Genomic DNA, 16,252 nt, shown 5'->3' with positions numbered 1-16,252 from the left:
TGTCATATAGTCTGTTAATAGATATTAATATTATATTAATAAATATATTTAGTCATAAGAATATTCTACATATATAATAGCATAGAAAGAGTATTCAGTATTTCCTCTGGCACGATTGATTGAAATTTCTTTATAGCTTCTATAGTTTAAGAAACTTTCTTTTAATCCCACAACTTGTTAGTGAGAGTGTCCAAACTGTTGAAGATCGTTGTCAAATTTGGGGAAACGTTGATCAATTCCTTTCATAAAACAGCTGTAGGATTCCAGGTTATTTCCACACATCACTTGGGCCCTCGCCCTGGCTTTGGAAATGGGGCGGTGCATGTGAAGGGCCCTGAAGATTGAGCTTCTGTGCTGAGGTCTAGGCTTTTGGGGTCCCCGTGGAATGGGGACATCCTGCTTTGCAAAGGCCGGTGCTCCCTGGCTGCACCCCAAGACCCTCAGATCCGTGAAACCAGCAGGCGAGTGTCCCAGGTTCCAAAAGCCCCTCAGAGCAAAGGGCTTTAACTCTCGGCTTTCCTCATGCAGTTCCACCCTCCACTGGATTTGGGTCTGCAGCTTCCTTTCTTTCTTGCCAACGCTTGAATGGTTTCCAGGAAATTCAAAGTTATCCTTTTCCAGAACATTCCGTGGATTTCAGCTGGAGAGTGGGTCCCCATGAATCACCGGACTAGCCCTCCTTGCTGTTTCTAAGTGCTCTGCCCCCTCGGTGACCTCACTCTTGACTTCAACAGCATTTGGGATGCGATCACTTCCAGGGTCACATCTGGACAAGCCTCTCTACCCCTGGGGGCCTCGGTATATTCACCTGCAGTGCCGGGTGCAGGGAGAGGGTGGGACAGGACGGTTTCTCAGCTGCTACTTCACCCCACTGCCTGTGGTTCCTAGTTCCCGTTCCGTGGTGGCGACAGCTCTCCCTCACCCACTAGCTTCCTGTTGGGGCTTCCTCAGCCTCACCCCACATTTGGGGCATTTCCTTCCCTGACAGAGAGAGTGGAGCCGGGCTGTGCTCTGGCCTGGGCAGACATGGTGCCCCTGCTGCTGCTGCCCCTGCTGTGGGGGGGTGAGTGGCCCAGGGGGAGGAATGGACATGGGAGGGGGAGGGGCCGGAGCTGCAGCTGAGTGTCTGTGTCCCCCCCAGGGTCCCTGCAGGAGTATCCAGGGTACCAGCTCCAACTGACGGAATCGGTGACCGTGCAGGAGGGTTTGTGTGTCCTCGTGCTCTGCTCCTTCTCCTACCCCTGGGGTGGGTGGAATTCCCCTGGTGAACTCTACATCTACTGGTTCCGGGATGGGGGTTACCAGCGCTACCCTATGCCTGTGGCCACAAACAACCCAGAGGAACAAGTGGATACAGAAACCCAGGGCCGATTCCGCCTCGTCGGGGACCCCAGGACCAACAACTGCTCCCTGAGCATCAGAGACGCCAGGAGGAGCGATACAGGCATCTACTCCTTCCGAGTGGAGAGAGGATATTATGTGAACTATAGTTACAGAGATAAGAAGCTGCATTTGCTGGTGACAGGTACAGCAGGGGCCCCAGGAGAGGAGCCTGGGATGTGGAGACCCTCATCTTAGACAGAACATTGGAACATTCCCTGCTCCAGGCATTGGGCTGGGCTGGTCAGAGGGATACAGGACCAGGGTCAGTTCAGACCCTGAGGCTCTGGTCCCTCTCAGGGTCACACCCTGGGTCCCCACCCCCCTGGGGCCCAGGCATCTCTCTGTCTCCTCCTCAGACCTGACAGAGAAACCCGACATCCACCTTCTGGAGCCTCTGGAGTCTGGCCGCCCCACAAAGCTGACCTGCAGCCTGCCAGGGTCCTGTGAAGGGGGACGACCTCTCATGTTCTCCTGGGAGGGGATGGCTCTTCACTCGCTGAACCCCAAGACCCTCCGTTCCTCAGTACTCACCTTCACACCGAGGCTCCAAGACCATGGCACCAACCTCACCTGTTGGGTGAAACGCCAAGGAGCTCAGGTGGCCACGGAGAGAACCATCCAGCTCATCATCTCCTGTGAGTGCTGGAGGGATGGTTGGTCCCTGGGGGCGGATGAGGCTGTGTGTGTAGAGTAGAGGGAGAGAGTGAGGGTGAGCAAGCTTCGAACACGCAAGCATGGATCTGAGCCCTGGGAGTCCAGGTGGGGAGCGTGCAGGAAGAACAGCAACCTCCATCTTCTCCAGTTTCCACCACCATCCTTGGGTGCAGGCTCAGCTTCCATCCCCCTCCTCACCTCTGAAACGGGGCTATGTCTTTCTATCCCAGATGCTCCACAGAACCTCACCATCCGTGTCCTCTCCGGAAATGTCACAGGTAGGAAAGAACCTCTCCTCTCCGGGGTTGTGACCTGCCCCTGGGGCCGACTCTGAACAGACAGGGTCTATCAGAGCTTGACTGAAATCAGATATGGGAAGAGCAAAGATAAAAATGACCACCTTCCGGGGGCTGGCCCCCTGGCGGAGTGGTTAATTTCGTGTGCTCCGCTGCATGCGGCCCAGTGTTTCTTTGGTTCGAATCCTGGGCGCGGACATGGCACTGCTCATCAAACCACACTAAGGCAGTGTCCCACATGCCACAACTAGAAGGACCCACAATGAAGAATATACAACTATGTACCGGGGGGCTTTGGGGAGAAAAAGGAAAAAATTTTTAAAAATTTAAAAAAAAATGACCACCTTCCCCTCCCCTACCTCCTGTGTGCCTGAGTGCATGCACAGGTACATGTGCATGCACACACACACATGCACACACTCTGTTCAAAGTGCATTTCGCCCCACATGGCACTGCCTCTGGTTCTCCTCCTACTCCTCCACCCCAGCATCCTCAGTCTTATTTCCTGCTGCATTCATGGAATCTGCTTCCTGAAGCCGTGGGACTCTCTGTTCTCTCCACCAAACAGTCCAGGCATGTCCCAGTGGACATTGAGCCTCCCCTGAAGAGATGAGGCCCAGACACTTTGGGTCAATGTCCTAGGGTGTAAAGACCCAGCCTTTGAATCCAGACCCAAGCCAACAGGCTAGGGGAAGAGAGGAAGATGCCAACCATATCCTGAAAGGAGGGAGGGTTGGAAACTGTCAGCCTCCCAGAGCTCACTGGCTCTTGAGTACACTCTCTCTTTCTTTCTCCAGAACTGAAACACCCAGGGAATGGCTCGTGTCTTCAGGTCCTGGAAGGGGCATCTTTGCTCCTGGACTGTGTCACTGAGAGCAACCCTGAGGCCACAGTGAGCTGGGCCAAGATGAATGGGACCCTGAGCCCCTCCCAGGCCAGGAAGTCCAAGATCCTGGAGCTGCCCTGGGTGGAGTTGGAGCATGAAGGCGAATTCATCTGCAGAGCTCAGAACCCACTGGGCTCCCAGCAGGTCTCTCTGACCCTCTGTGTGCACTGTGAGTTGGGCGGGAGGGGACTTGGGAGGCAGGACACCTGGGTCCTGGGGAGGGCAGAGGCATCACTGACCCTTATCCCGCCTCCCCACAGACCCCCCAAAGCTGCTGACACCCTCGTGCTCCTGGGAGGACCAGAGTCTGCGCTGCAACTGCTCATCTCGAGCCCACCCAGCTGCCTCCTTGGGCTGGCGGCTGGGGAAGAGGCTGGTGGTGGGAAACCACAGCAACGCCTCCTTCACAGTCACTTCCAGCTCGGTGGGACCCTGGGCCAACAGCTCCCTGAGCCTCAGCAGGGGGCTCAGCTCCGGCCTCAGGTTCAGCTGTGAGGCCATGAATATCCATGGGTCCCAGAACGTCACTGTCCTGCTGCTGCCAGGTCAGAGGCTGAAGTAGAAAGGAGTTATTATTCTAGAAGAGATGAAGCTTGGAGGCAGAGGGGCTGGGGCCTGGACAGAAAGTGATTGCTAGGACAGGTGCTCCATCTCTTGCCTGAACAAGACCCTAGAGCAAGTTCTGCAAGGAGGTGGGAAGACAAGAGACCGAGGCCTGGGAGTGTGTCCTCTAACACCCATCCTCTCTGCAGGCAATTTGGTATCCTCGGCAGGAATGGTTTCTGCAGCTCTTGGAGGTGCTGGTGCCATGGCCCTGCTGTCACTCTGTTTGTGCCTCACCTTCTTTTACATGTAAGCCTTTGTCCTGGGTCGGGGTGGGGGTGGGGGGTGGTAGGAAGTGTGGTGAGAAGTCACTGAATTGCAGAAATGCATAGCTGAGTAGAGTAGGTTTAGAGGCATCTTTTTTGGTGGTGGGTAACAGCTTTATTGAGATATAATTCCCATACATTTAAAATGTATAGTTCAGTAGCTTTTAGTATTTTCACAGAGTTGTACATCCATTGGCACCGTCAATTGTACAACTTCTTCATTAGCCCAAAATGAAAAAGAAACCAAAACAAGGAGGAACTCTGCACTCCTTCCTTGTCATCCTGCCCTCTTCCTCCCCCTAGCCCAAGCAGCCACCAATCTATTTTCTGTCTCTCTAGATTTGCCTATTCTGGACATTTCATGTACATGGAATCATATACTACATGGTCCTTTGTGGTTAACTTCTTTCGCTTAGTGTGATGATTTCAAGGTTCCTGCATGTTATGGCACATGTCAGTTCTTCATTCCTTTTCATTTCCAAACAATGCTCCATTGTATGGATTGGGCACATTTTATTTGTCCATTCGTCCACTGATGGATATTTGGGTTGTTTCTACTTTTTGGCTCTCATGAATAACACTGTTATGATCATTCATGTACAAGTTTTTGTATGTAACAAGGGTCTTTAGTGATGGAAACTCAGTCTTGGCCAAACCCCCGGTTATTCAGGAGGATGGAGTCCTCACTTGCATGTCAGGAAGGTCTCCAAGTCTGGTTCCAGGATCTGGATGCAGTGCAATGGTTTCTCCCCTTAGAGTGAAAACCCGCAGGAAGCAAGCAGCCGGGAAACGAGAGGGCACGGATGATGAAGATCCTGTCATGGGTACAGTTGCCTGGGTGAGTCATGTGGGCATCTTCTCATGCAGTGGAGGGCCCTGTGCATGTCCATTTGGTGAGTCCAGGCTGAGCTTCTTAGCATTTGTCCAAATCTGCTCTTCCCTAGTCACCTGGGCAGACACCTGGGAATTGACTTCCCTTCTGTTCTTCCCCTTCATCTCCCAGAGTGAATGGTCCCCTGGTCATCCTCTTCCTTCAACCCTGCTGACTACTGAGCCTACCTCACCTCTTTGCCAGATAAAGACTGCCAGAACAGTCTTCCAAATTCTATTTACTTTCCAGCCATTCTGGAATTTCAATGTTGTTTGCTGCCACTGCTTGGAGAATCAAGTCACATTCCTGGATCCGATATTTGAGGTCCTTCTTGAGATCTCCCCTCATGGCCACTTCAGCCTCTGGTTCTGCCCCATGGTCCAGCCACACTGACCTTGTCACTGTCTCTATACAATGACTTCTTTATGACTTGGAGCCTTTGCATGGACAATACCTCTCACCTGAAGTGCCCTCCCTTCTGCATTTACAGCAGACCACTTCATCTCATTCTTCTAGCTCCAATCAATATCAACATCTCCTACTCTGGGAAACCTTTGTCATTTCCTTCTCCGTCAATGTCCATCCATCCTGTTCTGTGTCCCCGAAGCCCCATGTGCATCCCTGTGCAGAGGGGCACGTCACACATCACTGTATTTACCTGTCTTCACCCTCTCATTGTCCTTGTGAAGGCCTTGGGGACAGAGGCTGGAATTTTGTCTCACTCTGTCCCTGTCCTGCATGTTCCCCCTCCCCTTATATAAAGTTGGGCTGTGTTAGATGGAATTATTCAAAATGCTTTGTTCATCACCAAGCCTTTATCAGTGGAGCAAGGCTTGTTCTCTTTGACTTACTCGTTTTTATTCATAATGTGATAAGCAGCTGTGAACCCACCATCCAACTCAAGACCTCAAACGCTGATAACTTACATCTGCCCATATTGATCTCTGACCCAGCCCCAGTAACCACTGCTCTGAGTCTTTTGTTCGTAGTGTTATCACATATATCTGTATCTGAAATATACCCTATTTAGTTTAACTGCTTCTGAACCTACAAAGGGGGTCACGCTCCAGGCCCTCTTCTTGGACTTGCTTTGTAGACTCAGCATTATGTTGTGAAGATTCCTCCATGTTGTTGCACAAAGTTGCAGTTCCCATTGTATAATATGTCATTTTATGATTATTATCTAAGCTTGAACTGGTGGACATTTGAGTTCTATCCAGATGCTACTGTTACAAACATTCTTATTCATCTCACTGTATTCAAGTGTAAGAGTTTTTCTTTAGCATTACTTAAGCGTCTATTATTAGGTCATAGCGTATGTGAATGTTCATATTTACAAGATCGTGACAAATGGTTTTCCAAAGCAGTTCCATCCATTTATACTCTTATCTGTGCCTATAAGATTCTGTTGATCGACAATCTCTCCAGCTCCTGGTTTTCCCAACTTTTTTGTCATCTCACTATCTCATTATGGTGCTGATTTTCATTTCCTTGGTTGCCGATGAGGATGAGAATCTCTCTGCGTCTTCACTGGCATATGAACACCTCCTCTCTAATATACCTGGTCACATTTGTAGCCCATTTTTTCTGTTGGGTGTTTGACCTTTTCTTATTAAATTTGTTGGAGAGCTTTATATATTTTTATACTACTTTTTTGGTTATACGTATTGCAAATATCTTCTCCCAGTGAGTAACTTGTCTTAAGTTCTTTACTGTAATATAAACATATTCAACAATCTTCTCTTTTTGATTGAGTGCCTTTTGGGTCTCATTTAAGAAAGTCTTTCCTGGGGTTGGCCTGGTGGCACAGCAGTTAAGTGCACACGTTCCGCTTCCGGCCCGGGGTTCGCCAGTTCGGATCCTGGGTGCGGACATGACACTGCTTGTCAAGCCATCCTGTGGTTGGCGTCCCACATATAAAGTAGAGGAAGATGGGCACAGATGTTAGCTCAGGGCCGGTCTTCCTCAGCAAAAAGAGAAGGATTGGAAGCAGTTAGCTCAGGGCTAATCCTGCCCGCCCCCCCCCCCAAAAAAGAAAATCTTCCCCATCCTAAACTTCAGACATTCAAGTATAGTTCCTACTAAAAGTTTTGTTTTCTTTTTGACATTTGAAGTCTTAATCTAACTGGAGTTGATTTTTGTGTGTGGTGTGCAGTATTGATCTATGTATTTTCCTCCTTCATTTGTAGAATATTCTCTCCCTCCCTCCCTCACTAATCTGCCATGCCACTTCTGTCGTATATCAAAATTCTATACATGTGTAAGTCTCTTTCTGTGGTGTCTATTCTGTTCCAACCGTCAATTTCACTGCCTCTGAGTCAGAACTGTCTATAGAGTCAACAGAATCTATAGACTCAAAAATAAGTCCTAATGTCTGACATAACAAGGTCTCTTCCTTAATCTTCTTCAATAATGTCTTGACTATTCTTGAGTCTTTGTTCTTCTATTTAAATGCTAGAATTAGTTTGTCAAGTTCCCCAAAATATTCTTCTTGCTGTTTTGACTGGAATTACATTGAATCTATAGATCAGTTAGGGAAGAATTTACTTGTTTACGAATTCAAATTTTCTTATCCTCGAAAGCAGATATCTCTCTATTGGTTTAAATCTTTTCTAATATTTTCAAAAAAGAAGTAGAATTCCTTCACACAGGTCTTACACATATTTTGCTATTTTTTCTTTCTAAATACTAGTTTTTGTTACTGTTATAAAATGCTATCATTTTAAAAGTGCATTTGCTGATTGCTCATTGCTGGTATGCAGAATGAAAATATCTTTTGAAAATACGTGAGGTTGTTTTTTGCAATTCAAAAAACCACAGACTGGTCTTGGGTGTCATTTCCATCAAGAATCAGCTTGTCCTTTTGGGCTTTAGGTCCTGAACAAGAAGCACCTGGTCCCGTGCATTTTCTGCAGATCTTCTTCTAAGGGGTTTCAGATTTCTACAAAAGATTCATTCTGCAGAATAAATGATGGGGAAGTGAACACACTCAGACTACCCCATCCGGCAATGGAAGTCCTTGTAACACCTCAGATTGTGGGCAGTATGTGACTACAGATTGTTTGAACAGTAGCCACTTTCCTCATTTCCTCACTATTTGTCCACACACAGCTTCTCCTTTTACTTTCCTTTTTACTTTCCTCAACTTCCTGAAGGAGTTGAGGCCCTCTCCTGGGTTCCTCCAGCCTCTTCACTATAAATGTTCATCTCTGTGTAGTGACACCCACATCTTCTGGGGTATCAGCAGTCTCAGTGCTGAGAATTCTCTTCATTCTCTCAGTAGATGCAGGAACGAGTGACACACAATGACATATTTAATTGATCTTATATTCTTCCAACTTGTTAACCTCTCCTGTTCATTCTAATAATTTGTATACAGACATTGAAGTATTTTTATAGACTTTTTTAATTAAAAAAATATCACAAATTGGTCTTGAGTGCCACTTAGAATCTTTTGGGATTTCAAATTAGTTGATCATATCTTCTACAAAACACAGTTTATTTCTTCACTTTGATCCTAAACACTTCCTTCCTTTTTCCTGTCTTCATATCCTGGCTAATCCTCCAAAGTCCAATAGAGGTGGTGAAGCTGAGCATCCATTATTACTCCTGTTTTTGAAGAAAATGCACCCAATATCTTGCCATTTAAGTTGGTTTTTGGTCGTAGGATTTTTTTTTAATAGGTAACCACCATCAGGGTAAGGAAGTTCCTTCCGATCACTAAACGATTTAAGTTTTTATCATAAATTTCTGTTGAGCTTTTCAAATGCATCTACTGATATGATTTTCCCCTCCTCTCTTACCATTGTGAATGACACTTCATGGTTTTCTAATAGAAACTACTCTAGCATTCCTGAGAAAGAACCAAATTGTTCATTATACATATATATGTGTGTGTGTGTGTGTGTATGTATATATATATATATTTTTTAATACCCTAGTAAATTCAGTCTGCTATCCCTTGGTTTAGTGTGTTTGCATCTATGTGCATGGGCAAAATGGGCCTTCATTTTCCTTTCTCCTCCTGTCATATGCTTGTTAGAGTATCAAGATAATATTGAAGAATTGGAGAATATTCCTGCATTTTCTATTATCTTGAAGAGAGTGTATAAAATTGGAATGACCTGTTTCTTGAATAATTAATAGGCGTCACTAGTAAAACCACCTAGACGTGCTCTTGTTTCTATGTGCAATTTTTCTGATTCAGTCATTTTACATGTTCTTCCGTGAGCTTTTTTTTTAGGAATTTGTTCATTTCACCTAAGTTTTATCATTTTTTGATGAAAGGTTATGGGTAGTACTCTTTTAATTTTATTCTGTTGGGTTTAATTGGGATTACTTCCCCTTTTACATTCCTGACCAGTCTTTTGTGACTTCTCTCTTTTTCCCTAGACAAATCTTGTCAATTGTTTGCCTATTTTGTTATTAGTTTCAAGAAACCAACTTTGAGGATTGTTAATTTTATCGCTGTATCTTGGTTTTCTATTTTATTTATTTTGACTCTCATTTTCTTAGTACCTTCCTTCTGCTTGCTTTGGCTTTTTCTGGTGTTCTTTTGCTAACCTTTTACACCAGAAACTTAGCTTATTAATGTATAACACTCTTCCTTCATTATAAAAGCATTTACGGGTAAATTTCTTTCAAAACATCGCTTTAACAACACCCATTATTAAAATTTGTTGACTTGATCTGTGGCCTGGTGTGTGATGAATTTTTGTGTGTATTTCCCGTGTGCTTAAGAAGAAGGTATGTTTTCTGTTTCTTAGATTCTATATCAATGGATTAATTGGCCAGTGTATTAATCGTATTGTTCAAATCCAAAGCTTTACTAATAGGTCTTCGCAGCCTATCAGTAATTGATAGAGGGATGTTGAAATCCCACATTAGGATAATACATTTGTCAATTTTTTCCTGTAGTTCTACCAAATATGTTTCTTATAGTGGATGTACTTTTAAATTACAACCATATATTTTAGGAGTCTTGCATCCTCTTAGTGAATTGAACAAAACACACGTAGTAATTCTCTCTACTCTTCTTGATACTTTTTGCTTCAGAGTCTATTTGGTTGGATCTTAACAGAGATACACCAATTTCTCATTGGTCAGTAAGGCTCCTGATATTTTTCCACCCTTTTTCCCCCAATACTTTATTTATGCTTTAGCAATGATTTTTGTAAACAATATATAACTAGTTTTTTTAAAATCCAATTTGACATCCTCCGTTGAGTCCACTCTATCTGTGTTTATTGTGGTTATTGATATATGTGGATTTCTTTCTACTATTTTACCTTCTCCTTTCACTTGGATCCATTTTTTTCAATATTTTATCTTCTCCTTTCTTACTTAAAAAATTGATACCTCTGTATTACAGCTAACAAAAGAACTTGAGCATGCTTCTATATCTGTTGGTCTCTCCTCCTTCCACCTTCCACAATTTTGGTTCCATTTCTAGATCTCCAGTTTTCGTTCTCGGTGATTATGAACATATTTAACATTTTTCTATTCGTTGGTCTTTTTTTTTAATACACAGGTACACATTTTACTGAAGTATTTTGTCACCTTTATATCTCATATTTATTGCAGTGTTTCTTGCTTTTGTTATCTTTATTTGAATTCTTTTTGTTTGAATTCTCCCTCCCACTGTGTTTTCAATTGGGTTTTGCTGTGTTAAGATGTCTGAAGACTTGCGTGTCTGAAGATATTTTTTATCCTCCTACATTTGAATTTCATTTGGCAGGATATAAATTCTAAGATCATGGTGATTTTCCTTCAAAGCTTTAAACATTTTACTCCACTGCTTCTTGTACCCAGCATGACTGTTAAGAAATCTCATGTCTGTCTGAATCTTGCACATTTATAGGCAATCCACTCATTTTCCCTGGAAACTTTTACACTTTCTCTTTGGTTTTGATTTTCTTAAGGTTCATTATAGGGGCTGGCCCCATGGCATAGTGGTTAAGTTTACGGGCACAGCTTCAGCAGCCCGGGGTTCACTGGTTTGGATCCTGAGTGCAAACCTACACGCTGCTCATCAAGCCATGCTGTGGTGGCGTCCCACATAGAAGAACTGGAATGACTTACAACCAGGATATGCTGGGGTTTTGGGGAGAAAGAAAAAAGAGGAAGATTGGCAACAGATGTTAGCTCAGAGCCAATCTTCCTTGACAAAAAAAAAAAGAGAGCGAGAGAGATTCACTATAGTGTGTTAGGGTGTGGGGTTTCCCTTGTCTCTTTTCTTGAATTTGTGGGCCCCTTTCAGCTGAGGTGGTTCATCTTTCTTTAATTCTGATAGTTTTATCACCACTATTTACATTCAAATATTTCTCCTCTTTTTATTTCCTATTTTTCACATTTGGGGACTATTATAGTTTGAATTTAGATTTTTCTCTTTCTATCCTCCATCTACCTTAACCTTTCTTTCATATGTTCTATTCTGCATCCTTCCCCATTCTACGGGAGGCTTCAAACTGCCCTTCCAGCTCATGAACTTGCCTCCCATTGTATTCATTCTGTTCTTCATCCCATCTGTCAGGTTCATCCTATTATATTTTTCAGACATAATATTTCCACTTTTTACATAGTTATGTACATAGTTCCTTTTTAATAATTTACATAGTTTCTTGTTTTACACACATAGTTTCTGATGTACATAATTTCTTAATCTTTTTTTTTTTTTTTTTGGTGAGGAAGATTCACCCTGAGCTAACATCTGTTGCCAGTCTTCCTCTATTTTGTATGTGGATTATTTCCACAGCATGGCTGATGAGTGGTGCAGATCCTCACCCAGGATCTGAACCCATGAACCCCAGCCACTGAAGCAGAGCATGCTGAACTTAACCACTACGCCGCAGGGCTGGCCTCCATAATTTCTTACTCTTTCTTGCATGCTGGTAATAGCATTGCTTACCTCTTTTAGTGCACTTAGTATGTTTAGTTTAAATTCTTGATTAAAGTGTTCTGATGCTTGTGCTTTGGAGGTTCCATCAGCTTGTTTTTCTTCTGGGACATTTACACTCCACAGGTGTCCAGTCTTCTGACCTGTGAGCTCGTATTCCCCTGGGATTTTAGCTACTCTGTCTTACAGTGTCGATTGGGTGAGGGCGAAGGGCAGATGCTGTCTGCGTCAGCTCAAAGGAGAGAAGGGGACAAGCCCTGGGGTGGAGCACTCCCAGGCACCAACCACAACTGATCGTTCCCGCTTCCCATCTCCCCAAGAAAGCAGCTCAAGCCACCCTTTTGCCTTCAGACCCTCAGGGAGAAGTAGCATTGAGCCAGGACTCCTCTTGGATTTTGATCCACCAGACTCAGGAGTTTGGAAAGGAGAGAATGGACAAAAGAATCCCAAAGGCCAGCAAAGCTCCATCTCTGCTTTCTTCACCCCAGTGGGCCTTTGGTACTTGTCCAAGGAAACCTGCCTGTCACTGCCCTGTCCGTGTTCTGAATTCTGCAACAAGAGGATAGGCAGTGATTGTCCCAGGGCAAGGGTGGAGGAGAGAAAGGAGTAGAACTCAAGCATATTTGAGGTGGCTTATCCTCTCGTCAACAAGCCAGTCTCCCTGGCCGTGGGATGCAGCGCCCCACCGTCCCAACTCCATTCCTTCAAATTAGCCTTTACTTTCCTCTCTGGATTTCAATGTGATGATCGATCAGTCGATCGACTGATTGATTTATGAAATTTTGTCATCCCGTAGCTCTGTAGTTCCTCCAATGTTGGATCTTAGGAAATAGAGCCAGTAGTGTGGATGAATTCACTATCTTGACAGGCACTACGGGAGAGAGAACTTTGTTTTTCCCGTTATTTTATTATCTACCTTTCTGGGCACTTTCATAGTGTAGGCAGAATAGTAAAGTGATGAACTTTAGTTCAATTTCCTGCGTTCAAGTCCTGGAATTACCCATTTCCAAAGTGTGTGACTTTGGGACAAATGAATTAACCTCTCTGTGTCTTTGCTTTCTCTTCTGAAAATGAATCCATTGAGATGTCAGGACCCGTCTCACTGAGTTGTTACAAGAACTGCTTAGAAGAGCGCGTGGGGACAACCCTTACATGTATTGCCTAATATTGCTATTCCCTCTCTAACAAGGAACTGCATGAAGGCAGTTATCTTGAACTGTTTCAGTCCCTCTTACACTCCCATTTGCAAGAATGGCACCTAACTCATAGCAAGCACTCAGCAAAGAGATGTTGAGTGAAAGAATGAACACATCCCTCTCTCCTGTTCATTAATCTAAGCTGTGTCTTGCCTTATGAGTCTCAATTTAATCTTTTTTTCATAGAAGATAAGGCTATTAATGGACACATGTCCTTATTTCCCCCTCTTTGGCTGCAGTAGGGTCAATGAACATAGCTGCTTTGTCATTTCATCTCATCTTGCTCACACCTAATACGGGTAGCTCCCTCCAGATAGTCTATTTTTTTCTGACATCATGAAACCACTTTTCCCTAATCTCCAATCCTTTTTCTCCCTTTTCTGAGCTAGTATTTGAAGGATAATGTTGCCTTCAACACATTTTTGTATAGTGTGGTGGTGTAGAGGTTTGGGCAGATGTGGGAGAGGAAAGGGAATTGTTCACCAGTGTCTGGGTACCATCTTTACTGGGGACATGAGTTCTGCTCTATTTTTGTTTTCATTTTATGGAACTTGGGTCCAGGATCCATAAGTGCCATCTCTTTTCTGGTTTCTGCATAAAATATCTCATCACACACACCAAAGTTAGAAGTTTGCTTTGTCTATAATCTTGGTCCTTGTCTATCATCTGGTCCTCCTAGCAGACTGTAAGCTGCCTGAGGGCAGGGTCTTTGTCTGCGTTCTCACACTGTCCATCTGGCCCCTCACCCAGGACCCGGCACAGGGGACATGGCAGGCCTGGGTTTGATTCCTGGCTCTGTCATTTACTAGATGAGTGACCTTGGGCAAGTTACTTAACCTCTCCCTATCTCAGTTTCCTTATCTTTAAATGGGGATAATAAGAATATAATTCATACTGGGATTTGATGAGGATTAAATGCAATTAGTAAGCCCTTGATATGGCCTAATCAATTGTAGTATCACAAAATTTTAGATGAATGAACAAATAGTTGAGTTCATAAGAAATGTGTATGGAATAAAAGGATGAATGAGTAAATTTACCATCAGCCCAACTTCCCCTTGGGGGCCATGCCCACCTTTGTTCCTTCTCTGACTCCCTTCTCTCCCCTTTCCTCAGGGTTCCAGGCAAAAGCCCCAGCCAGAGAGCCCCCCAGAGCAAGTGTCCCCTGCCGAAGATGCCCCTCCCTCAGAGGAGCAACAGGAACTTCATTATGCCTCTCTCAGCTTTCACCAGATGAAGTTTCAGGAGCCTCAGGACCAGGAGGCCACCAGCACCAACGAGTACTCTGAGATCGGGGCAAGCAAATGAGGACTTTCCCGGAGCTCAGTCCTGGCAGAGGGAGCACAGCCTCTGAGGCAGAAAGAGGAAGTCAATGACTAAGGGAAGCCTGAGGAGCTGTTGCAGCAATATTAACATTAACTACGATATGAGCATCCCCTGGTAGAGCAGAAAAAAGACAGGTGATAGGATTAGAGACTTGGGCTCAAATGCAGGCTCCAGCACTTCCTAACGCATTGGTCTCAAGCAACTCACTTCATCTCTGGGTGCCTCAGTTTACCGTTCTGTAAATCAGAAATCGTGCATTCCTACCTCAAAGGTGGTTGTGAGCATTAAAGAAATTGGCACATGGAAATCAACCCACAGAGGTCCCGGCTTAGGGCATGTGCTCAGTGCCTGCTGGTCTCTCTTCCTTCTACAAAAAGGTCCTGTTGGCAAGTTCTCCTGAGGCTGAAGTGACCAGGCACAGGGGACAGAGAAGCAACTGGTCAATGTTATTTTCCTTCCCAGAATGCTTCAAAGCCTCCCCAGGGAATGACTGGCTCCTCAACCTGGCATTTGGTTCATGATACAGCATCTTATAATCTCTCTGTGGTCATCTCCTTCCTCTACTTGTACTTGTCAGTTTTTCCCACTCATTCCTCCACCTCCTGATCTCCAGTCCCTTCACCATCTCATTTGTGGGCTCCAAAGTGATCTTTCCAACAGCTGGAGAGCTAACTCTCTCTCCTGCACAAACCCATTCATGACTCCCTGGCCTTGGACAGTACATCACAAGCAACTGCTCCTGGCACTTCAAATCCTTCATAACCTCACTGCTATCTACTGATCCATCCTCTCCTCTTGGCCATTCTTTTTTTTTTTTTTTTTTTTGAGGAAGATTAGCTCTGAGCTAACATCTGCCACCAATCCTCCTCTTTTTGCTGAGGAAGACTGGCCCTGAGCTAACACCCGTGCCTATCTTCCTCTACTTTATATGTGGGATGCCTGCCGCAGCATGGCTTGCCAAGCGGTGCCATATCCACACGCGGGATCCGAACTGATGAACCCTGGGCTGCCGGGCTACCAAAGCAGAACATGCGAACTTAACCGCTGTGTCACCCGGCCAGCCCCATTGGCCATTCTTCTTTAACCCTTCCATGCTGGTTCATACCCATGTCTTTACAATTTGAGATCCCTCTCTTGGAGGCCATGCTGCCTTGCTTTCATCTGGCTTACACCATGTTGTCCTTCAAACTTGAGTTCATGGGCAGATTTGGATTGAGAAGGTGGATTGGACAAAGAGCTCATAGTCTCCCTCCTTTAAAGTTGAACAAATTTAATTTATTTTGAAGAAAGCACTAAAACAAACACAGCCCCAAATTCACCAGCAGCACTGTAGTGTAAGTGCTAACCATAAGCTTTCTTGACCGTAAGTTTTAATTGTCATCAAGCTTTTGATTGCTGAGCCATCCATTTTGAAGACGTGCATCTCAGATAAAAGTATTGCAAGCTGTACAACTAGAGAAAGAGCCAGGCGGCCCCGTTTGTGAACCTTCCTTTTTAGGAAGCCATAGGTGAATTACATAACTGACCTCTTGAGTTACCCTGCTTTTCCCTTCCTGCCCTTTAATTTCTGCTCTTATGTTTTAAATTTGCCAGTAGTGAACCTGCAAAACCATAGACACCCCAGCCTCAACCCGAGTAAAGGCAGAACCCCAGGTCCTTACTGTCTCTGGCTCTCTATACCCGCGATCTCACTGAATGGCCCTCGGGGTGCTGTGTCTCCTCCAGGACTTTTGAGTAATAAAAGTTGATTTTTCAAAGTTTCCTGATGGTTGCTGCTGAAGCGTGTTCTGCAATCATAAAAACAACCACAAGGGCTGGTCCAGCCACAACCTTGGCTCCAGTCAGGGAAATGTTTTTGGGGCTCATCTCAAATAAA

At 44.9% G+C, this 16,252-nt stretch overlaps 1 protein-coding gene across 1 annotated transcript; it reads left to right on the top strand.

The window, feature by feature from the left end:
* The first annotated feature begins 926 nt into the window (after positions 1–926).
* Positions 927–16,137, top strand: LOC103554205 (sialic acid-binding Ig-like lectin 5). Its single transcript, XM_008525161.2, has 9 exons — positions 927–1,063; positions 1,142–1,525; positions 1,740–2,018; positions 2,268–2,315; positions 3,131–3,388; positions 3,480–3,764; positions 3,972–4,071; positions 4,845–4,926; positions 14,167–16,137. The coding sequence occupies exons 1-9, from the start codon at positions 1,027–1,029 to the stop codon at positions 14,356–14,358; spliced, it is 1,665 nt and encodes a 554-aa protein (XP_008523383.1). The 5' UTR covers positions 927–1,026; the 3' UTR covers positions 14,359–16,137.
* Positions 16,138–16,252: the final 115 nt, after the last annotated feature.

Source organism: Equus przewalskii, chromosome 9, assembly GCF_037783145.1.
Source record: "Equus przewalskii isolate Varuska chromosome 9, EquPr2, whole genome shotgun sequence".
Lineage (NCBI taxonomy): Eukaryota > Metazoa > Chordata > Mammalia > Perissodactyla > Equidae > Equus > Equus przewalskii.
The sequence above is the reverse complement of the archived record's forward strand: the minus strand, read 5'-3'. Positions and strand labels throughout refer to the sequence as shown.